The sequence below is a fragment of the Muscardinus avellanarius genome (genome assembly GCF_963383645.1).
Source record: "Muscardinus avellanarius genome assembly, chromosome: 6".
NCBI lineage: Eukaryota > Metazoa > Chordata > Mammalia > Rodentia > Gliridae > Muscardinus > Muscardinus avellanarius.
In genome coordinates, this window is record NC_137791.1 from 72,568,753 (window position 1) to 72,594,205 (window position 25,453).

The window sequence follows — 25,453 nt, forward strand, 5'->3', positions numbered from 1 at the left end:
CCTGAGTACTTGCTGAGTTGCTCAGGAATCTACGGCAAGATGCCTACTGAACAGTATGAAAGTCCTTTCTATGTCCCTTTAGTTGTTAGATCATAGCAATAAGTGATAATCTGATGCCATTTCTGTAATCTATTTTTTAAAGCCCATTACAAAAATAAATCAGTGTGTTCTCTGACAGTTCTGAAAACGTTTGGTCATAGATGGTCAAAGACATAGATGTCCGTATTTACCAAAGATCTTGCTTTTAGCTACATTCAGAAACAAATGCAGTCCAGTTCTGCTTGGTGGAAATCATCAGTCTATTTGCTCATTCTCTTCAGATTATATAAAAAAAAATTGTTTTGGAACAAAATGCATTGGCAGTGCAAAAAAAAAAAAAGAAGTCCATAAAAATAAACTAATGGTTGAATTAAGCGTTCAAATGAGTTCTTTGCCAGGTTATCTGCAAGCACAAGACTCAACTGTCATGTTAGGGTATACTTTCAGCACTACATTCTTATTTTCATCAAAGAATAAGATGCTGAGTGAGGACATCTTCTCTGGCACACAGCAAGGCTCAGGAATCCCGGGGACGACTCCCACAGCTCTCACTATACTCTGGATGGTGGCATGATTTGATGGCTTCAAAGACTAGAAAAAGAAACAGGAGAACACAGATGTTAGGTGGAACTCCAGTGCTCATCACACAACGCAATTCACATAATGAAGGCATTTCAGCAATGTAGTAAAGCTTTAGTATTACTACATATTCAGTCCAACCTCTCTTAAATGGGTAGCGTTTAGCAAAAGGGTGCTATGTTCCAGGAATGCCATACAGAATACCTCTAGTCCTTACTGCAAAGCCATTGTGTGTGTGTATGTGTGTGTGTGTGTGTGTGTGTGTGTGTGTGTGTGTGTGTGTGATACTGGGGTTCCTGGAAACCCTTCTACCTCCGGGCTACACTCACAGACCTATTTTGTACTCTTTATTTGGAAACAGGGTCTCTTAAGCCAGCGTGGCTAGGTTTGAACCTGCACGATCCTCGTCTCCGCCTCCCAAGCATGGGGATTACAAGCATGCGCCACCATGCCTGGCACAAAACCATTTCTTATATTTTGCAAAGACTGCAAAAGCTTAAGTGATCTGTCTGAGGGCCAGTTACTAGTAAATGGTAGAATGAGGATTTAAACCCAGTTATTTCAGAAGGAATTAATTGCAAAAAGTTAATCCCCAACCATGAAATTCATATTCTTGATACTTTCCTTAATAGGATTACAGTAAAAATAATTTGTTTGTGATCCTATGTTAATCAAGAGAACCCTAATAAAAAAACCTCGTTAGCAGAGATAAACTATTGCCATTGCTATGATGGTATTTATGCATTATTGTTAAAATAAAGCTAAGCAGGGCAAAGGGGGTAGTTACTAACTAATTGCCAAAGAGATGAACTGGATGATAATTACTCCACTAATTAAACTCTCAGAAGCACAAATTGAGGTTAAAAGACCACAGTACTGGCCACTGGGGGTCACTGTTGCTCCATTGGTTTATACTTAAACCTTACCGGTAGAGTTGTGTTCTAAGCCCCAATATGTCCCCAGAGAATAAACTAGGGGCTTTAAGGTTAGCTCGTGGATGTCAGAAGTTTGACCAAAGAAGCCTGGGTTAAATCTCTTCCCTGAGAAAATGCCAAATAGGACCACTAACATCCATGTGAAACATGTGGTTTTATTTAGAGAACCCCATACAGCTCTGCTCTAACTAAAAGCATTGAGGGGAGAGTCTTCTTTGCAAACCCAGAGTGTTAGTGTTGCCAAAATGGCCAGAAGACCTCCAAACAAGATACCACGCTTTGCAAGAACAGTTCTCTTGACTGTCTCTTTTAGGCAGGTGACTTTAGTTTCATTTCAAACACATTCAGAAACAGAACTTTGGGGGCTTGGGATATGGCTTAGAGGTGGAACATTTGTCTAGAATGCGTGAGGCCCTGGGTTTCATCCCTAGTGCCACACACACACACAGTGAAACAGAATTCAGAATTCTGGTAATTTTCCAGGGACTACGTCAGAGATGGAATTTAACTCAAAACTCTGCCTGTTTTATTTCAGGATTTTGAGCCTTCTTTCTTCCTTTCTTTCTCTAATTTTTCCTTCCTTCCTTTTTTTTTTTTGTGGTGCTGGGGATGGGGACATTCTACCTCTGGGCTATGTATCCCAGACCTATTTTTATATTTTTTTAAAATTTGGAAACAGGGTCTCACTACATTGCTGAGAGCCTCACTAAGCAGCTGAGACTGATTTCAAACCTGCAGGATCCTCCTGTCCCAGCCTCCCAAGAACTGGGATTACAAGTGTGCACCAACACGCCTGGCTTTGAGCCATATTACTTTCTTTCTTTTCTTTTCTTTTTCTTTTTCTTTTTTTTTTTTTTTTTTTTTTGTGGTACTGGGGTTCCTGGAAACCCTTCTACCTCCGGGCTACACTCCCAGACCTATTTTATACATTTTCATTTGGAAACAGGATCTCTTAAGCCAGTGAGGCTGGCTTTGAACATGCGCGATCCTCCTGTCTCTGCCTCCCAAACACAGGGATTCCAAGCCTGCACCACCACGCCCCACTAAGCCATATTTCTAATGGTTCAGAGGTACTGTTTCTCTATTGAGTTGAGATTTCAATCTCAAACTTTGGGACAGTAGGAGGAGTTACAAAGCTAAGGATGCATACAAGCCAAGGGAGAAGAAAATAATAAAGTCGGCACCTTGTGAGAAAGCAAAGGACTCCTTTGGACAGAAAAAAAAATAGAAAAATCTGGTTTATCTCATCTCATCTTTCAATATCAATAAAAACAATTATCCAAACATTAGACTCCAACTTTATTGTGAAGAGATAAAAATCAGTTGAAAATCATTTTATTATTTCTTTCTACAGATGTTAAATATTTGTTAAAAAAATGAATAGTTAACTTGCAGTTAACTAATTACAAAGCATGGTATTTTCCCCTTAAGTAAAGAAAAAAAATCCAGGCAGTTCTAATTTGTCTCTTCTGTCCCCAGTGTCATCAATAAGTTTTGTAAATCATACAAATTGCAATAGGCATTGTACCATTGATGTCAATAGGCCTCTCTTGTTATTTCATCCATGTCAGTAATTTCTAAAAATAATTTTTGCAGCCATCCTCTCTTGTCTATTGATTTAATGTTATTCTGAAGACTCATTCATCCAAACAGCTTGTCAAAATACCCCCAAATTTTTAAACCAGATTTTCTCACATCATTCTGTTACTGTTATTATTTAATGATACCTATAATATTTAAATTTCACAAAGTGTTTCTACATAACTAGATGGACTTTGGGGTAATAAAAGTGCTCTGCGTTGCTGTTCTGAAGTGCCTAGAGTAGTGTATATTCTAGACACCAGAAGAAATACTTGTTAAGAGGATTAAATAGTTGCAAGTAATAGCATAATCTTCATTTTACCTATTTCTTTTGGAAAATTTTCCATCCACAAAAATAAAAGATTCTGTGCAAATAACCTGGCATAGATATGGAAACTATTCATGGGTGTTTCCTAAAAAAATTCCTGTCCTTTTTTTCTTCTGAAACTCCAACTCAGAAATGATGGAATCAGAAACTGAGTACATGAATGGTCTCCAGGGAGCTTGCAGGAATCCAGGCACCAGCCCTTGATTGGGGGTTGGTGTTTCTTATCAGAGCCTCTCAGGTTACTAGGGAGTTGCCCCTTTTTTCTCACTATGGAATCCTCTGATGGAGCTGCCATTACCAGGAATAATTATGTCATGCACAAATGATCCATGCTGTAATTTGTTCGTGCAAAGCATGTTGGCAGCCCATAATTTATGTCTGTTTTTGAGTTCAGATTGTTTCTCACGACTCTCTTTGATGAGCTTAAGAAGTCTGTCAATTGTGAATGCAGTCTGTGCTTTTTCCTTCCCCGGGCTCTCTTTATCAGGAGGGTGAAACCTGTCATCAACATCAGTTCAGGTAACATTTTCCTTAGATAACTCAGTACATTAGACTTCAATGTCTTTAGTGTTCATCTTCATGACCAGAGATTAGAACTGGAAAATTCATGAAATTAATTGAGAATGGATCATTTTGAACTCATTAAAAGTGAAAATCATGGCTGAGCAGGGTGGTGCACACCTGTAGTCTCAGTGCTGGGGAGGCTGAGACCTGAAGACTGAAGGTTTGAGGACAGCCTTGGCAACATAAAGAGTCTCTCAGGGACCTCGTGAGACCCTGTTTCAAAGCAACACAACAGTTACAACAACAATAACAATAGATGGGCTGGGGTGTAGCTTGGAGGTAGAACGACCCTGGGTTCAAGTCCCAGTACCAAAAGAGAAAAAAAAAAAGTCAATTTCTTTATGTGGGATACTTGGTTCGAAGTGTTTTGGTTCTTTGCTACCTAATTCTGTCTTCATTCTTCCTAGTGTTGGTATATTTCCTTGCAAAAATAACTTCATTCCTCTAATCCTTGTTGGTTTTTTGGATCTCTGTCAGCAATGATGGCTTGATCATTTTCATTTGAAATTTCTGTTTTCTATCTCTGCTAAGGTGGTGAGGGAGGCAAGGCAAGAGTTTGGTTTTCGCTGCTTGGGTATTTTTTCATCTCATGGCAGAATTCCAAGAGTCTCTCCCTGGGAGAACAGATTGGCTGTAAGAGCTAGAAATCAGAAAACTCCAAACTGCCGTGTCTGTAAATGAAATCTACAGTGGTGAGGCCTGCACCTGCCAAGCTGTGTGTGTATGATATCCTCGAGTTGAATTTGATTACAAAGTCATTAGCTGGGGAGAGCCTGTCATTGGCTGAGAGTCTTGATTCCTGACCTGGGCCATGAGGTTCTGCTCCACACTCTTCTACTCCAGCCCACATGGGTGTGATGGCCCAGAAACTATCTAATTGGAATCAGTGGAAGGGCAAAGCTTGGAATTTGGGAAAGGCAGAACACAGCTGTTCTGAATTACAAAGCAGGTTGTCGACTTTTGCAGACGAAGAGCTCTGCCATATAGAGCAGGCTTATACTCAGTAGAGAGAGAGAGAGAGAGAGAGAGAGAGAGAGAGGAGAGAGAGAGAGAATGCGCGCGCACGTGTGTCCAGGGAGCCTAGCCTGGGAAAACTTTTCTCTGGGGCAAAATGTACATCTAAACTCTGAAAGTTTGTTGGGTGCTTCACATGTGTTGGGCCCATCTGGTCACAGACCTTCATTTTCCTCTGCCAATCAGCCTCTCTTTTGAGGTTTTGATTTAAATAGTTCCTTCTGCTTGCCACCTTAGATGGTGTGCTGATAACAGTGATGCTTATTGATTACCTCTGCCTTTTGCTTCCTGTTTCCCACCCCCTTCATTATGGGACCACTTGAAAGACACAAAGCCTGCAAGGCTGCAGGGAACCACTAGAAAGCTTTAAAAGTTAAGCAGATCCACACAGAGCGATGAGAGATTGAGAACTCTCTGTAACAGCCAAACTTCCACTCTCAACTTGGCAAAAGGAAATCTTAAACCCAGAGAGAAATCTCCACACTCTTCTGCCTCCCTGGAGCTCTGATGCCATTCCAAGTTTTGAGGAGGCTCAGGACAAGTCCAGTCTGCTGTAAGGCCTGCTCTCCCAACTCCATCCCTCCCCAATAGAACCTCATTGGAAGAGGTCACGGACTGTTGAACGCACAGGCAGAATCCTATTTTCAGCTTTGTGATACTTGAAAAGGGACTAGAATCTTTTATAAAACTTTTCTTGCTTTATAACTTTTATTTCTTTGCTTCTTTTCCATGCATAATCTTCCACCGCCATCCTACCTTTAATTTTCTATTCTCCACAGCCTCTGCAATGGCCATTAGTAGCAACAGCAATAGCAAATGTTTATTGAGCAACCATCACATGCAAGGTGCTCTGTCACATTTTGCACGGTGTTTTATGATGTAGGTTCTATGATTTTTATTACTGATTATTTGACCCACTTCAAAAATGATAAAACTAATAGCCAAACAACAGAAACAGCCTAGGTGTCCATCAATAGACAAACGGATTACAAAACTATGGTATGTACACACAAAGGAATTTTACTCAGCCGTAAAGAACAAAATGATGTTACTTGTAGGAAAATGAATGGAAGTAAATAAGATTAGCTAGAAAGTAAAGGGTCCTGTATCTTTTTGCTCATATGTGGAAGCTAGAGAGAAATTGGGAAACGAGGGGACTTCAGGTAAGAGAGGGGAGACACTAGTAGAACAGTGGAAGGAGGTGAGGGAGGTAGGAGGTGAAAGGGGAGACGTAAGGAAGGAAACAATTCAAATAATGCTATGCCCATGTATGACGTTATACCAACTTCAGTGTTATGTATGGGGCAAGGGAGGGGGAGGGAGGGCCAGGAGGGAAGCACACCAAGTGCCATGTGCATGCATGTTTCTGTCATGCTGAATCTCATTTTGATGTATAATTATAATCACTGACAAATATGATAAAACAAACATGTGAAAAGTTTGAGCCACTTATCCAAAGAACCATGGGAACTGGTGGGACTAAGATTCAAGCTATAAGTCAACAGAATGTGACTCTCAACACTGCTACTCCAAGTGCAATTTGTGGATCAGCAGCACCAGTATCACCTGGGAGCTTGTTAGATGTTCAGAGTCCTAGGCTTCTCCCCTGTATCCACTGGATCACAGCCTACGTATTAATAAGACCCCAGGCAGTGTGCAGGCACATTAAGGCTTACAAAGCCTTGGTATAAGCAAGCATGCATAGTTAGTTATTCTGCTGCACTAACATATTTCTGTCCTTACATTTATCTCTTTTCCTAACTTAGGCCTCATTAATGTTTACATTATTCTTCTTTAGATCACCAAGAGCCATGGTGATCTTCTGGAGCAATAATAGATATATGAACAATAAAAGCAGGTAGAACCAACAGAGAGAGACAGGTGGGAGCAGTTATGGGAGGGTGGAGAGACTTAGCTGGTTCTTCAGAGGGAGAGAATGGAAAGCAAACCAAGAAAGGATGGGGATTTCCACATCACTATGGCTCTCTTGGGTCTGACCAAAGTCAGGAGCAAAGAGAGAAACTTCTTTCCTAGGCTACCCAGAAGAGAGTACAGTTAATGAGAGTGAGAGAGATTATTTAGAAAACCCAGAAACCCATCTACAATTCAGGACTTAAAAACAGATGAGTCTGTTCTTGTCTCTCAATGCCAGAGGCAAGTCACACTGTGAAACAAAGACTCATCTCTGTTCCTTACATGTGTTATCATCTTTTTTATTGATGCATTGTAACCATATATCATATGTAAGTCAAAGCAGTAGTGTCATACATGCACAGGGCACTCTGCGAGCTTTCCCTGGCTCCCGCCCCTCTCTCTCACCTTCCCTGTGCAAGCCATTTAGACTGGCATTGATTCTGTCTAATGAGGTGTTTTCTTCAGTGAATCTTCTCCTCCCGCCCACTTCTATCCTTAGGGCTCCTCCATCACTCCACTAGGGTTTTCCTCCTCTGTCTTGAATCCCCCCTATATCCCAATTTCTCCCTAGCTTCTACATATGAGGGAAAACATCTGACCTTTCACTTTTTGTGATTGACATGGCATTTTTGACATTTTTCTTCACAGTTGAATGAGTTTTGTTTTATTAGTGAAATGTAATATATGAACCTTTAGACATGATAAGGCTCTTTGTATTATTGCAAATGTAGATGATGCTTACTTTGTGTTGGGTTTACAAAACTTGATAACATTAAAAGTTTGTGGAAAAAATAAGAGCTGGTGAAATGTAAAAGTTCATCTGAGACATCCAAACAAAAAAAATGGAATTTCAGTCAGTGCTTTGTTTTTATGTATATGGTATCAAATGATCAGTGGACTAGAACATTAAACTGTTTTTATAAAGACCTATTAGCAGACATTCTTCACTCTCTGAGGCAAAAGATCTCCTTTCCCCATCATCAAGCAACAGCAAAAAATGATTCAAGTTTTGTAAAACAAAACAAAATACTCTATTCTTTCTCTGAATTCCTCGAGTCACTTTTCATTAATTAACAGATATTCAAACTATTTTAAAATGAGAATGGAAGTTTGGTAATATGCTTCACTGAAGGAAAGAGGGTGCCAATATATTTTACTCTTTATAATATAATGTTAAAAAAAACTGTCACTTGGACTTGCTGTGAAAAATGAAGGTGAGGTTTGGAGAGACTTCTGAAAATATACTTGTCAGGATACTGAATACTGATATGATAAAATATAGTCTCCAAATAATTTGGTAGAAGCACGATAATTTCTGAGAGGTTGAAGCAGGTTTTGGAAGAAGTTTACAAAGTCATGTTCTATTTTGCCTTTAAAAAAATATTCAGCAGGGAAGAAAATGAAATAAACATCTGGTGGATTTGATGAGGTGGATTTACCTAGCTAAATCCTGATCTTGACCTCTGCAGCGACAGCTCCTCCAATGAGAAACTACTTATAAAAAAGTATTCTGCATTAAGGTATCAATCTTATTGGCCCTTTCCTTTGCTTTTACATCATCCAGTCACTCCCTGAATACCCCTCGAAGATCAGCCTTCTACAACCTGGAGCTGGCTTATTGTGGACAGGTGTAGATTTGTGTATAGCCACATAGCTGAATGTGCACCACGGTTGAAAGCAACAAAGAAAGCATACTGTACTGTATGCATACATTTTGTTATATCTTTCATACCAATTCTGACCTCATATTACTTTAAAAACCATTAAAGAAAAACCAAGCATAACCATATTACCTACTATACTTTAGAATGAAGGGGAAAAAAAAGGACCGATGGATTCTGTAAATGAAAACACACACACACACACACACACACACACACACAGACACGCACACACACACACACACTTCAGTGTATCTTTCTACCCTGTGGAAATAAGAAGTCAGTACAGAGATAAAACAATGGCTACCTTTGGCATGGGGAACTGGCATGCTCCGGAGCAATAATAAGCATCAAAAGACTTGGGGGAGATAATCCACTCACTCCAGCCAATATCAGCAAAGTCTACTTTAAGGTATCTCTTGGCACAGTTCCGAGGCTCCAGCCACTGCTTTCTTCGTGCCTTCTTCAGGGTCTGTTCATCGAACTGGAGTGTCTGGCTCTTCTGGTGAGCTCCTTTTCTCTGTTTCTTTTTGCTCTTACTCTTCTCAGAAGGTTGAGTCTGAAGGGTCTTGTAAGGCTTCCTCTCCTCCCACACCCCTTCCTCTTTGTACTGATACTCTGCCCCAGGAAGCTCGTTGTTCTGCAGAGGCAACAAGATCCCTGCAGAGCGTTTCTTTCTTCGTTCCATAGAAAGGGCAGCTCTGATGTGGCTATCCAATTTGGGCCCAGCTCTAGTAGGGAGATTCCAGTGTCCCTGTAGGCTTGATACCACACTTTCTGGCTCAGAAATGGCAGCGTCATTGGCATATACCAAGATATAAGGCTCTGGAAAAGGTTCTATCCTCTTTGGCAGCTGGTGTGTTTTGGAGGTGATGTTAAATCCTATGAGGAACTCTTCATTTTCCTTAGCTTTCTTTAAGAGCTGAGTGATGTCTTTAGATAGCCACGACATGATGTCTCCATGAGGTTTTGCTACATCTACAGACAGATGACCCAGGAGCTGACTTTGGTTTGGGTGGGATTTAAGAAACCACGCAGAAAGGTCTATCTGAATGTGTTTCCTCTGAGCATGATGTGCGCATCCTTGGGGCATCAGACAACTCAGGCTGGTGTTAACTAACTCTCCAATATAGAAATACAGTGTGGCAGACAAAATGTTTTCAGACTTGGTTAGAGAAGTCAGGTTAAAAACATACAGTCCTTTGTTTTTAAGGTCTCCTGAAAGGGGAAAAAAGAAAAAAAAAACAGAGTAAATATAAGTAAACAGGACCCCTCCCTCATGCTATATAAAAAATCAACTCAAAATAAATCCATAGCCTAAATATAAAAACTAAGACCATTTAAATACTTAGGAAAAAAACAGAGGAGGTAATTATTCATGATTTTAGATTTTAAAATGAATTTCTAGATATTACCTAAAAAGTATGAGCAACAAAATAAAAATAGATATATCAATAAAATAGATACATATATAAACTAGATAAGCTAGAATTCACCAAAATTAAAAACTGGCACATCAGAGGACATGCCCAAGAAGGTAAGAAGACAACCTACAGATTAAGAGAAAATATTTACTAGCTATATCTTTGATAAATCTATTATCTAGAATGCAGTAAATAAATAATAACTATGACTCAACAACAGAGTTATAGCTTCTTTTATAAACCAATAAAATATGGCGCAAAGGACTTGAATAGACATATTTCCAAAAAAGCAATGAAAATGGCCAACAAATACATGAGAAGATGCTCAAAATCATTAGTCATTAGGGAAATACAAATTAAAACCACAATGATGTAGTGCTTGATTAATACTAGTATAACTGTAATAAAGAAACTTCAAAGCATTAGAAAGTTGATGAGGATGTGAAGAAATAAAAAAAATCTCTTGTATTGTTTATAGGAGTGCAAAATGATTCAATTGCGATGGAAAACAGTTTGGTAATTCTCCACATAGTTAGACATAGAATTACCATATGATCTTAGGCATATACTCTCCCAAATTGAAGACAAGCACTCATTTCAATATTTATTTAAATAGTGGCTTATAGTAGCACCATTCATAATAGCAAAAAGGTAGGAAACAGTTCCAGTGACCATCAATGTGTATATAAATCAGCAGTGAAGTCTACCTATAGCATAAAATACTTATCATGAAAAATAATGAATATCAATACATATTATAATGTAAATGCACCTTTAAACATTTTACTAAATCAAAACCAGATGCAAAAGGTCAAGCACTATTTCACTTTATTTACACAAAATATCCAAAAATGTTAAATTCATAAAGCAGATTGGTGTTTGCCTGATACCAGAGGCAAGGGGGAAGGAGGAAAACCTCCTTCACCGGTTTTTACTTTGGAGGGGTGGAAACATTTTGGAACCAGATAGAGTTGGTAGCTGCAAAACACTGTGAAGTTATTAATGGCCATTTTGTTGCTTACCTAAATAATTCATTTCTTGTCATGCGAATTTTGACAAAATTTTATAAAAAAGATATACAAACCAAAAAATGTACACAACTACTTGTTTTGAAGGCTCTTAGTTGGGGCAGAGTGTGGGAGTGGGGACTAGAAAAAATTAAATGTGTGTAATTTTATAGCCAGAAAATGTTTAAAGCAATGATAAATGATTTTTACTAATTGTTCTTTCCTTTCCTGAAGCACCATAAATGTATCAATTTTATAACGCAATAAACTTAGAAGAGCTGAGAGTTCTAGAAGCTATCAAAACTATTCCTACAAGCTTGGTAATGTATTGAAATAGTCTTCTAAGGCAAGACTGGTCTACTGGTTACAAGCAGAGGGTTTAGAATTAGACTCACCTTGATTTAAGTACTGGCTCAGCCTTTACTGACTCTTTAGCATTGGCAAACTAAAGTTCTTGTACATATGTGAGAATACCAATGTCAATCTCAGTACCCTGTTTGGGAAAGAGGAAAGTGGATAGGGAGCCAGGGGAAAGCTCACCAAATTCTGTGTGTGTGTGTGTGTGTGTGTGTGTGTGTGTGTGCCACTATCACTGTGAATTATATTATGATGTGATACTATAATGTACAAATAAAAGTATAAAAATAAATAAAAAATAAAATGGAGTCGGGCGTGGTGGCGCACTCTTCTAATCCCAGTACTTGGGAGGCTGAGACAGAAGGATTGTGCAGGTTTGAAGCCAGCCTCAGCTACTTAGTGAGGCTCTCAGCAACTTAGTGAGACCCTGTTTCCAAATAAAATAGAAAATAGGTCTGGGAGTGCATCCCAGAGGTAGAAAACCTCTGGGTTTCACCCCCAGCAACACACACACACACACACACACACACACACACACGCACACATGCACACACACACACACACATACACAATGGAGATAATATCTACCTCTCATGACATCTGAATTAAATGAGATATATGCAGTTCATAAAATCTCTAGTTTCTTAAATATAAATGATTATTGTGACTACTCCTGGTATGTGCAATGTTATAGGTGTTAAATTTCCTTCTTATCTGCCTCACAAAATGTGGAGTTCAAGATATGAGTTGGGTAAGTTGGACAACAGATTTCAATATTTAGAGAATACACACACACACACACACACACACACATATATATATGATGACCTCCCTGTTAAAAAATGTTAAAAATTAACATAGCTCGTCTAAAATTTGACCTTCTATAAGTTTAAAAGTTAAATTTCTATATAGCTAAACAAAAAAACCCAGAAACGATTCAACTGTTTTTATTCCTAGTTCCTCAAGTTCAGAAATAAGAGAGTGTAAGAGAGCAGAAGATTGTTTAGTAACAGCAGAACTTGGTTCCAGTTCTTAAGATTGATAAGGCCGGGGTTAGAACTCAAGAATCTCAAGAATATGGGTCACCAAAGCCTTCGTGTCCTCTCTGCACTTGTTCCATATACATACTTGTTTCAGAAACACATATGCCATTGAGAAATCATGCTCTTGATCCAAAACATGTTTCAGTAAAAACAAAACATTTTTATAAAGACGTGGAAACTTAAAATGAGCTCACTGAGTCCCCAAGCACAGGGGAAGTGCAATGGGAAACATATTTTGCTCGTTTTCAACATTCTGTGAAGCAACAGCAGTATACTGCCATTGATGCACATTCATATAAGCCACGACACCGGGATAATATCTTACAGACATTTCTCACAAAGCCATGGCATCAGGGTTGTTCAGAGATGCTGGCCTTAATTCATCCCAGTCACCACAGCATATACTTTTACCCAAACTTTGTGTAGCAGATGGAAGTTTAGGATGGAAGAAGAAGTCGCTGTATTCTAAGTACGTGGCAATGGGATGGCTGCCAGGCAAACATACTGGCAGCAAATAAATGAAATCCAAGGGATAAGGCTGTCAGGTCCGACTGGGTAAACAAATTTTGCTTTTACCCTGGAAAAGACTCACCAAAGTTTAGCTAACTAGAACTGTACCATGCACTGATAGTGATGAGCCACTTTGCTTCAACTTGCAGTATGATAACAACTGAATTTCAAAGACTTGCTATAAAAATAAATGTAAAATATTATGTTAATATAATTCACGCTGAGTATGTGTTGAAGTGATAACATTTTAATATATTGAGCTAAACATACTACGGAAAATAATTTCATTTGTTGCTTTTCATATTTCTTAATGTGGCTACTAAAAGTTTTTAATTATATGTGTTGCTCACTTTAAATCTCTACTGGATGGTGATGGTCTAGAATAACCACTAGTTTTACAGTCATCTCGTCCAAAAGGAAATCTTAATGAGGAATTTCCCCTCAAATTCAGTAAAGAATTAGGATTTTTACTTAATATGAATATGCAAATGAAACAGTAACCTGGGTAAAAGATTTCCTTCTTGAATTGCAACATTCTTTATGAAGTACATTATATTATTATTATTGTTATTGGTGTGTGTGTGTGTGTGTGTGTGTGTGTGTGTGTGTGTATTAGTTACTAGGGAATGAACCTAGGGGAATTCTTTTTTTTTATGGTGCTGGGAATTGAACCCAGGGGCATTCTACCTCTGAACTACACCCCAGCCCTATTTTTTGTTCTTTATTTAAGTTGCGGAGGGCCTCACTAAGTAGCTGAGACTGGCTGTGAACCCAGATCCTCCTGTCTCAGCCTCCCGAGTACTGGGATTACAGGCATGCATACCACCATGCCTGGCTTAGGGGAATTCCACCTCTGAGCTATACCTCAGCCTTTTTTTTTTTTTTTGGTTTTGAAATAGAGTCTTGCAAAGCTGCTGAAAGTCTCGCTAAGTGGCTGAGCCTTGTCTCGAACCTGCAACCCTCCTTTATAAGTCTCCCAAGTAGTGGGATTACAGGTTTGTGCCACCATGCCCAGCTAGGATATGAGAAGCATATTGGATAAAGATAATTTTACTAATTACTTTTCAGTTATCCTTAGAGCTAAGCTTATCATTTCAATCTGCAATCAGAAGTCTAAGAACAACAAACTGTTCCCTAATAGAAAGAATAGGCAGTTTAAGCAACAATGCCCTGTTCAATTACTTCCATGCTTTTTATATATTTTAAATATTTTATTGATTTAGCTTTTCAAATAAGTACCTTCCTGTACCTAAAAACAGGAATTTTGCTTTAGGTTTTCCTCCCTGCCCCATGAATTGTCATGGTTTACCTTTGTACACAGGTCTCTAAGTTTAATCAGTGAACAAAAAGTGACTTAATATTCACATTTTCTATTCTTCTGAAGTATTCAGATGCTTGTCTATTTGGAATTATTGAGTCAGAAACCCTAGATATACTTTCTGAGTAATAAAAACAGATATAATTGTAACTTAAAAATAAAAGTTGGCTTCATCGGGTTACAAAAAATAGCTTATGCATTTTTAGACTGTGGATAAGATAAAATCTGAGTACTAGAAAATACTAACTCTAGGCTCCACCAGCCTAAATATTTGTAGAGTAACAGGCCAAACTCTTGGGGTTCTCATTTAAACTAGTTTACTGGTACATCAAAGAGCAACTAGGAAAGATGTTGAGGGGTATGGAAACTGTCTCATGAGGTTGAGTGCAATAAATAAATATATGACTTTCAGGAAGAAAAAAAAAACTTTAGAAAAGACACCAGTATTGTTTTAAAATAGTTGAGGGGCTCTAGCGAAAGCAGGATCTTTCTTCCCAAAGATGGGAATGAATTTTAAGGCGATAGTCAAATAGTGGCTGAATCCAGTCCAGTGTAAGTTAGGACTTTTTATTCACTTAGCTAATGATACCCAGCTATGGGATGAGAAAAAAGGGTCCTACATCAAAACTCTCACAGGAAGATTCCCACATGGTAAGAAAGGGTATGAATGGTGAACTAGAGAATCTGTTGGATCCCTTGCAAGTAAGGACAACAGCCTTTGCTTCCTGCTCTTCCCAAAGAAATATTTTTGATGCCAAAATACAGCTGCCAATAGGTGGTGCTATTTTCTTACTGTTGGCTGGCATTGGAACAAGCCTGATTTTCTTCGCTGGGAATTCATCTCAATCCTAACCCTAATTAGGGATTACCATGGCATTATAATCTTACATTCTGAAGTTTCTGGGTCATAATATCTGGAAATCAAAAGGGGGTTTGGAAGTCAGGCAGGTTTGTGAACAAGCACATTCTCTCTTACACACTGGCTGAGACTCTGAACCTGCTACTACTTCTCTTTAGAATTCCTGTTCCAAACCTTTCCCTCTTTGACAGTGCAGGTCTGTTTCATAAAGCAAGGCAAAGACACCGCCTCTGGAGGCAAAGTTGTCTTGACAACGGCTCCCTTGGTTAGGAACCTGCCTCTATTATTACCTAATGAGCGGTGTTCCTTCCGGAGACCATGAACACCTTCAAGACAAGACCTTGTTTTACATTTGACTCTTCAGCCCTTAGCATAGGGCCTGAATCAGTACTCAGTAAATGCTTTCTTTATAAGTAAACAGATTTAATTTAAATTATTCATTACACATAAGCAAAAATGAAAGGCCACAAAAGTTAGTTACTTAGAGAGAAATCCAGGTCATCTATTACCTATATAGATTTTTTAAAGGAATTGAATTGTGAAATAAATGCAGAGGATTTACTTCCGTTTTTATGAGAAGGCAAAGCACCTGTACCTAATGAGGCCAAAGATTCTGCTTGGGAAGTGGTGATCTGACAAAGAGACAGGGGACCATCCGAGTTACGCCGGCACTCAGTTCATCTCTGGGAGCAGCCCAGGCAGTGTCCAGGGAGTGGGAAGGGTAAGTTCACCTCCATGCTGGCCCACACAGAACGTTTTCAAAGGGAATTAGAACATACAATGGAAAGCTTTCTAAGTAAAGTTTGATTTTAAAGCAAATAGACTAAATGAAATCTTGATGATTAGTTAAATCCCCAGGAAGCAGGAAAAACATTTTAGTCATACAGAAAATATGTATCTAAGAACAGCCCTCACCCCTTCTTTCTCCAAACAAAGTTCAGGGATAGAGCTGTAGGGTTACCTAGGACAGGGTCCTAGACACCCATAGTCACTAGCTTATTATTGTCAGCTGATGACTTTGTCTAGATGACAGTTTCTCTAAGTCACCATCCACCGTCAGGCAGAGGAGAACTGAAAAGGTCATAGGATATTGTTTTTCTTGCAGAGTCTGAATCCAGTGACTGAATTTTATGGGATCTCAAAACAACCATTCTTGACATCCAAAGTAAAACATGGCCAAAGATGATATAATGTATGTTTTTCTAGAATAGTATAATGTTCATTAATCAGTTTATCTGCTCTTAGCTCCACCCAAGGGCATTCTTAGACTGTGAGCTCTTGGAGGGCAGACACACATTCTATAAATCTTTGAACTGCTAGAATTTCACATAGTCTGGAACATTTACATCCTAAAAAATATTTGTTATATTTGTCGAGTAAACAACTGTATACCCTTACCAGATTCAAAAGTGTTTCCTACTTAATCTCAAAGTGAAGAAACTTTCTCTCAAGTAGGTTCAAGTTCCCAAAGTCTGCAAAAGCCTTTCTTGGGTATAAGTCTCATACGCTGTTACCTTTCTGTTTCATGAAAGACGAATTATTAGAAACATTGTGTATGAGGTTGAATACTATTGCCACTTAATATAGAAATGATATGTCCTCAGGGAAATTCTCCCAAGGCAAGTTTATTTTGAAAGGACACTTGTCTTGGCTGATAGCTTTTCTACAATCTCTTCTTACCTCACTTTTTGACCATGGAATCAACTCAATTCAACTTCAGTACTTCCTGAGCACAAACTATTTAGTAAAGCATGTCAGGGCCTCAGAATATTAGGATGGAAACAGATAGACTTCCAGTCCTCTAAGGACTTTATCTGGACACCCCTGCTCATATCATTCCCTTAATAAATCTATTAGATCACAAACTCTCTGCAGTTATGATAGAAGGTAAGCAGTTTCAATTAACATACTTTGAAACTTTCTCCAGGGCAAAAACTGTCTTAAGGACAGTAATACACCCTCCCAAGAAAAAGAAGCTTACCATTGCATATGTTAATAAACCATTTATCCTTGGAGACTCCAGTTACATGGACCAGATGAAACCAGTAATAGCACTCACATCAATGGATCTTAAAGGCAGGAGATCACTGAAGGAGTCAATAAACATTTGTGTATGGTTACTTCACACTATGACCTACATGTTGATATTTCAGATAAATAAAGAGAAAGCCTTGCCTTTAAAAATATCTTCCTTGAAAACGTGTGCTACTGGAGCACTTTATACACTGCTTTCTATGGCAATATGCCAAGACACAACTACTGCTAACCTGTGACTAGGCCAGCAATTTTATTGGTGCTAAATATACTCCCTATATGAGGAGTTTTGGGTTACACTGTCATTTACCACTGTCCAATGTACGTATTATCTTTGTATATTTGTGTCACTTGATCAATACTATGTCAATATTTCCATTTATAAATTCTCTTTTCATGGATTCATGAAGTAATCCTAAACATTCACTCAACTGAGACTTGGCATAGCAAAGCTCCAGATGAAACTATTTGCAATGCCAAACTTCTTTCCTCTATTATCACCATATGAAATTATAAAGATACTGATTACCAGGATATGCAAATGTAATAAAAGAGAATGCCATCAAAATTTGGGAGAAAAGTTCTGTATGATATTGCAGTGTAAAAAATCCTTACCAGCAAATAGAACATATGTGCCAGGTTGCTCAATAATTTTCCTGAGGATTCTTGATAGGTAAGATTTCATTATATCTATTAAATACAGCAAATGCTGGAGATTATATAAAGGATTTCATACAATCTTGAGTGAATGTGCTTCATGAAGGTATTAGTAGTGTTGAAACTTTAACAAAATGATATGTATAAATCTCCAGTGTACTTTTCCCAGCAAATGAAGTAGCTTTTCTTTCACAGAGGACAATACTTAATGTGGAACAACAGTAAGTTTTAATCACATAGAAGAAACAGAAAAGGAAAATTCGTAAAGAAATGGAGAAAATAAAATTTAATGTTAAAGAGTTCTAAAATCACATCCAGAGAGATTTATGTCATTATAGTAGGCAGATTAGTATAATAGCAATTCCTAGTTCAAAAATTAACACTAACTGAAAATCATGAGATAGTTACTAAATGCGATATGAGAAACAAAACAAGTTTCAGGTGTACTAGTCACTGAATTTCACATATATTCTCTTTTGCTAAATTAGGAAGATTCTTAATCAGTATTTTCCCAACTAAGCATCTTAGGACCACAATTCTCTAAAATGCTATCTCCAAGAGATTTTACCCCTCCCAAGGGGACTCATTGGCATTTAAAGGCCCTGAAAGATCCCATAGTGAAGAAAACTGATCACCCTTCCAAACATATTTCACCAGGGAATCCAATTGTATGTAACACCTGTTAACATCTTCCATTGACTTCTCTGTGTGAAATTTTTTCCTAGAAAATTAGATCAGGCCACTGGGAAGTTTGGAGATGAGCTCAATATGTTTGAAAAATTGTCTGCCAAACATATTACGATGTCAATTTCTCCTTCTTTAAAGGAAGATCTGGATTTGTTTTCTTAAATAACCATTACAAATACAAAATTCTTTGAATAAAAAATGTTTAGAAGCAGATTTGACATTCATGTCCTTTTTTTTTTTGGGGGGGGGACAGGGTACTTGGAATTCAACCCAGGGGCACTCTACCTCCAATATACACCCTTAGCCCTTTTTAAAAATTTTGAAACAGTATCTCACCAAATTGCAGATGCTCTCATGAGGTTGCTGAGGCTGAACTTGAACCTGTGACCCCTGTCTCTCCCTCAATTATTGGGATTATAGACATGTGCTACCATTCCCAGCTTCATGTCTCTAGTTAAATTTGTATGTGTGTTAAATTGAACCCAGGGATGTTCTACCACTGTGCTACACCCCTAGTCCTTTTTTTTGTTTGTTTGTTTTGAGTCTCACTAAATTTCTGAGGCTTTCCTCGAACTTGCAAGTCTCCTGTCTCAGCCTCCAAAGTACTGGAATATAGGTGTGCACCACCATGCCCACCTTAAGTTTTTAAAAATGGGAACCCATTCAGTCAAGTACTTATGAGCTCCTACTACTTGATACAATGTGTATATAAACCTCTCAATTCCTTCAAATATATATATATATATATATATATATATATATATACCTCTCAATTTCGTCATATACATATATATGTATATATATATACCTCTCAATTCCTTCATATATATATATATATATATATATATATATATATATAATTTCATTTATTTACAGTGCTGGGGATTGAACCCAGAGGAATTCTACCTCTGAGCTGCAGCCCCAGCCCTATGTTTTATTCTTCATTTTGAAACAGGGTCTCATTTTGAACCTGCAATCCTCCTGTCTCGGCCTCTCAAATACTGGGATTACAACCATGCACCACCACACATGGCTTTATGCATATTATATTAATTATATTTTATTTTTGTAGGACTGGGAATCGAACCCAGGGGCATTCTACCTCAGAGCTACACCCCCAGCCCTATTATTTTTTCTTTAGTTTGAAATAGGATCTCACTGAGTGGTGAAGGGCCTCACTAAAGTAGCTGAAGCTGGCTTTGAATCTGCGATCCTCCTGTCTCAGCATCCCAAGTACAAGCATGGACCATCACGCCTGGCTTTATGCATATATTTTAATGAAAAAATATTGAGTGAATTATCTACTCAGGATTTTTTTTTCATTGACCTTTATGGGTTCTTAGTTTGAGTGTGTCTAACTATACTACAAGGATAAATTTGAATTATTTTTATGTAATTCATTCTCTTTCTCCTTTTCACTTAGCATGGATAATCAAGAATTCATGGTATTATGGGTTTTTAAATGTCAGAGATTGTAAAGCTGTCTTGCTTATTACAGTAAAAACTTCATTAAAGGCTATCATGTATTCAAAGTAGTGTGTAATTCAAAGCAGCTGCATATCCAACTCCTCTTCTCCAGATGTGCTATTGTCCTTTAAATAAAAACATCAGATAATTCAAGTACTTTTAAAATTTTAAGCCTAGTTTCTAGGTACTCGGCATTTTAAAGTAACTATTTCCTAAAAAGTCATTATAGTTCCTTACCACCAAAATTAATGGTTTCCCACTGGCTTAAGTCCTTTGGAGGGATGGTTTCTATTGGTATGATGATCATTCAACTTTTAATTGTATTCTGTTTTTCCAAAGCCTTATACTTCAGAAACATGTTAAAAGTAATTTGTTTTAAAGATTGTTGTATCTACTGGAAAAGGATCTTTCATTTCTTACTGAAGAAAAACATTCACTTGTGAGTCTTAGGTACCTCAATATCAGTCTTTTTTATTCATTAAATATGTGTAATTTTTAAGAAGACAAACTGGTAACCACTGAAATGTAATCTTTTCATATTTGTGAGTTAGTTATTGATTCCTAGTGAGAATACATGTTCTCTCTCTCGCTTTCTCTCTCTCTCTCTCTCTCTCTCTCTCTCTCTCTCTCTCTCTCTCTCTCTCTCTGAGTGCCCTGGGACATTCTACTCTGAGATATACCCAAGGCCCTATTTTTTATTCTTTTTGGAAACAGGATCTCAGTAAGTTACTGAAGGAACCGTTAAATTGCTGAGGCTGGCTTTGAAATCGCAATCCTCCAGTCTCAGCCTCCCAAGTACTGGGATCAGAGGCATGCACCAACACACCCAGCCCGCATGTGCTTTGTTATTGCTTCCTAAAGAAGCTACATTTATGACTAGAAATTAAGATTAATTGACTATGAGAATAATAAGAAAATAATGAACATAAATTATCTAATCTACAGAAGAAAATCTCACATAAAATATCCTTAATTTTTTACCCTTTAGTAGCCAAGGGCAAACTGAAGTTAAGATTAAAATAAAAGCTAATTTCACACTCTTTTCTGCCATCAATAATTTTTCAAATCCCCTTTTACAAAGGGACAGATAAAATCTGTCTTTATGTAAACCTACACATCACCAAAAAAAAAAAAAAAAAAAAGAGCTGTGAACACTCCAAACTTACGGTTTTGGCACACCAGTTGCCTTGAGTTGAGGGAGGAGAAAAGGGGTTAGCAGAAAGTGTATTTAGGATGGATGCCACCCACCATCAAGTAATGGTTTAAGTAGAAAGTAATCAGAGGGAGACCACAGCAGCTAAATTTCAACCAAAGATATTCTTGGTTTAGAACAATAAATAATTTTAATCAGGTATGTTCCAAAGCGCAAATAGGCCTCTAAAGCTTAAATTCACTCTGAGTAACACTCAGAAAGAGTGCAGGATCAGCAGCCTATCCATATATACGGGAACCCCCTGACCTTCCACTAGAATCTGTAACATCCTCGGTACAGAGAAGCTCGGACACTGTGAAACTTAAACACTGTGAACTGGAAAGCATGTCTAATTTATTAATGCGGACAGCTTCTTTCACCCACATCAGAACACAGGTCACCAGGCGAAGGGTGTTATGGAAATGCTGATACGGATGAAGCAAGAGGAACACACAGAGAAACCTTAGCACCTTCCCTGAGCCACCGCGGCCTCAGAACAAAGCCTGCGCAGTGTGTTAGCAATGAGGCACTCTTGGAAGAGGTCCAGCAGGAACCACCTCTCCAGGAGTCTCCATCCCGAGGTAACATGACACTTTGGCTTCCACAAAAACCAGTGTCTAGTTTTGATGAATAAGTCATTAGGACAGTCTCTAGGATGCGAAAGGGATTACTTTGCTTATCAGGTCACACAGCCTTGTATACATGCTGCAAGCTGCGATTCATCATTTCAAGGGAACATCTGGCCTCTGTATCAGAGTTTATCATTTGATGGTAGAAGAGTACAGGGAGGCTGATAAGGGAAACTAACATTATAACATGTGGGATGAGTTGAAGCCACAGCTTATATGAAGCCGGAGTTATTCAGATCCCTACAAATGGTTCACTCAGCCTGAAAGCAAAAGCTATACAATATGAATGCATGAAACAAACCCAAATTGTACCTCCAAATCTTTTGACTCATACTAAACCGTAACCTGTTGATACAAAACTACTATTTGTCTCTCAGGTGCCTTCCCCAGGAATATATCCAAGAAAATGAATGTCAAAGGAAAAGGAATTTGAATCTGGCCATCACAGCCACCTGCCCTGCCCTACACAGCTTCCTTCCAACCCTTGTTTCTCTCACATCTAGCCTTCACTGAGTACCACCCTCTAAGATACACTCAAGTAAACAGATCATTCACAGCCTGGTGGGCTGTCTGGACAGCCTCCTCAAGTGGTTGGGATACTGGAGGCTGTAGGGCAGGTTTCTGGGTTTTTTGTTTTGTTTTGTTTTGTTTAGTGGAGGTCTGCTCCTCACAGGCCATGCTCATGATTCCCCAAAGAAAGTGAAATCTGGTTCAGCTCAGACTCTAGCCAAAGACAGTGCATTAGAAGGTACAATTCACATTTCTTGTAAGTGTCAGCATGCCTATGAGCTATAGACTATATTTATAGTGTCAACCTAGGGTTTTCCTGAATGGAGTTTTAATTTCTCCTCCCCTGTCCCCCCCTTTTCCCAGGAACCCTACATACCAAAGTTTTAGGATATTTCTTGCAGGTGATTTTGGCAGAATTGACAGAGTACTGAAGACAAGCCTCCTTCCCTGAAGGATTTTGGTTCATGGAGGAAAGGCATTACAGTCCCATTTCCCTTTACCACCCATATAAGTGATGGCAAAAGCCTGATACATCCTCATAGTATATAAAGCTAGGGTTCAGGAAAGTTTCCGGTTAGCACAAGGGAGGCAGACTGTTAGACTGTCGTTCTCCTCACCACAGGGGCTAGGCGAAATCTTGTAAAGGCACGAATTTTTCAGTCCACTGATCTGCGTTGAAAAAACTGGGATGCACCGAGTTTCGTGGGCAAATTCCAAGGAAGTGTTTATAATTCAGATCTCCGGCTGCTCCTTGTCCCCAACCCCCAACTCCTCTCAGGATGGATGGTACGACCGACCCCTATTTGTCCAGATGGATTTTAAATAATCTACACACTCGAGCACCTGGTTTTGTTTGGGTGTGTGCCACCATGGGAGTATCAAGTAGAAAGTGTCAAATATAGAAACACAGAGGGCGCGCGTTCCCAGCGGGGAGGTGAGGGAGCTGGAGAAGCAGCTACCTACAGGGCTAGGGTCAGGCTTCTAGTTCAAGTATGGTTTTCTCTCTGGGGCCCTGGGGTTGGCACCACATGGTATCTGCTTCTGGATAAACACGGTAAAAGCCTAGCCCAAGGGAATTTCAGCTGGCCGATTTAAGAATCAGCGTAGGATAGTTTAAAGGTGCCCCAGCTACCCGGGTCAGGAGGCCTCCGCTGGGTACCGAGCGTCTCCATTTAGTGCAGTTCCTGCGGTCACTCCCCTCCACCACCGCGCGCTCTTCTCTCCACGTTTCCCTCTCACTTGAGCCTCTAAAATTGGGCTGATCCTAAAAGCAGTCAGAAAATTGCGGTGTGTGACCGGACCGAGGGGCTTGGAGGGCAGTTTCAAGAGGGGTAGGGAGGTCCCTGGGCACCCACTCTTAGCCACGGGCCGGCAAGAAATCGGAGGGTGGAGGGGAAGCGGGGAGTGCTGTCCTGGGAAAGAAAGCAGGGGCGGACGCGTGGGCAGGGGTCTCGCCTCGCGCACTCACCTGCGGCTCCCGCTCTAAAGCTGCGAACGGTGTTGCCTTCTCGCAGGGGTTGGGGGCGCGGGGTCTGCGAGCCTCGATCCCGGGAGCCTGGCGCCCGTGCCTGGCCCCTGCCACCGCCACTGTACCTGTCATAGAGCCGCAGCATGTGCTCGGACACCTTGTCGTGCGGCTGCAGCTCCGGGCCGGGGCCGCCACCTGCCGCGCGGTCGCGGGGCGCAGCTCGGGGGAGCGCGGGCGTCTGCGGCTCCATCCTCCCCGCGCGCACCAGGCTCGCGCCGCAGCAGCCCAGCCACAGGCACAGCAGGATGCGCGCTCCGGCCATGGCGAGGTCCCGGTGCCCGTGCCGGCCGCTCTCTGCGTGGCGTGGCGGGGGCCACCCTCCCCGGGCGCGATCGGCCAGCCGCGGAGCCGAGGCTCGCAGTCCGCAGCGGCCGCGGGGCGGCGCGGGCTGCAGGTGCGCTCTCCCCAGGCGCGGACCTCCGGGCGCTGGCGCTGCGCTCGCCGGCTCCACTCCGGCGCCCAGGAGCAGCGGGCGGCCCGGCGTGTGTGGCCGGCTGTTTTCAGGCGCTCTCTCTGTCCTCCCTCTGCACTTTATTTTCGGGAAGCGTCGCGCTGTGGACAAGGACTAGGGCAGCCTTGGCCGCGGGCGAGCAGGGGCCGGAGCCGCCAGGGGCGCGCAGCGGGGCCGAGGACGCTCGCTGGTCTGTTTCCAGCGACTGGAGGAGCCGTGGCCAGTCCGAGTTTTGAGAGAGAGAGAGAGAGAGAGAGAGAGAGAGAGAGAGAGAGAGAGAGAGAGAGAGAGAGAGAGAGAGAGAGAGAGAGAGAGAGAGAGAGAGAAATATGAGTATCCTTGTTCAGGCCGATTTGTAGAGTCCGCTGCCCATTTCGTCCTCTCGCTAGCCCTCGTAGGCAGCTCGAACCTGGCTGTAGCCTGGAGAGAAGCGAGGAGAGAAGTAACCAGCGAACCAGCAGGGGGAGGGAGAGAAGAGGAAGTAGGGGCGGGGGTGGCTGGGGAGAGGAGGGGGAAAGGGGAGCATCCAGAGAGCATCCAGGACGGAAGAAAGAGTAGGAGGGACTTAAAAAATATCCCTTCAAGAACCTTGGCTACATCCCGGCTAGCAAGGGGGCAAAGGGAAATAGAAGTTTCTTCCTGAACCCTTTCTCTTCTGATTCCAAAGAAAACCCTCAATGTGAACACCACCCTCCAGTCCTCTCCTGCGCCTCTTGTGACCCAGGCTGTGCATCCTGGCACCTGTGCCTTCGCCTCACCACTGTCATCCTGGGAGGTACCTGTCTTCATAGCGTCCTTCTCTGGCATCTTCTCCCTCCAAGGAGGAAAGTGATAAGCAAGCAAACAGACAAACCAACTCATTCACCACAAGTACACCCCTGCCCCCTACAGCCTTCCAGAAGTTTCCCAGCAGGATGATACACTGGTGTCTGACTGCAGAGCAGGCTTGTGGGTCTGTTGCTCTGATATCCTCGCCAATTCTCCGTTTTCTGGGCTCTAAAGTAGAGATTAAACGAGGAGCTCACATTTTATCTCACAGGGATCATGCCCTAGCACCTGTTCTCTGCGTTGCACATATATTATTTTTAAAGAATGTTCATGACAATGCCCATTTTATAGATTAAAAAAGGGAGGTACAATGATACACAGCAGGTGGCTTGGCTGA

General features: G+C 40.5%; 1 protein-coding gene across 1 annotated transcript; it reads right to left on the bottom strand.

Annotated features, from left to right (window-relative positions):
• Positions 1-438: 438 nt before the first annotated feature.
• BMP3 (bone morphogenetic protein 3) lies at positions 439-24,102 on the bottom strand (the record flags this gene model as incomplete). Its single annotated transcript, XM_080698065.1, has 3 exons — positions 23,778-24,102; positions 8,923-9,833; positions 439-630 (listed from the first exon to the last, which is right to left on the bottom strand). The coding sequence occupies exons 1-3, from the start codon at positions 24,097-24,099 to the stop codon at positions 439-441; spliced, it is 1,425 nt and encodes a 474-aa protein (XP_080554191.1). The 5' UTR covers positions 24,100-24,102.
• Positions 24,103-25,453: the final 1,351 nt, after the last annotated feature.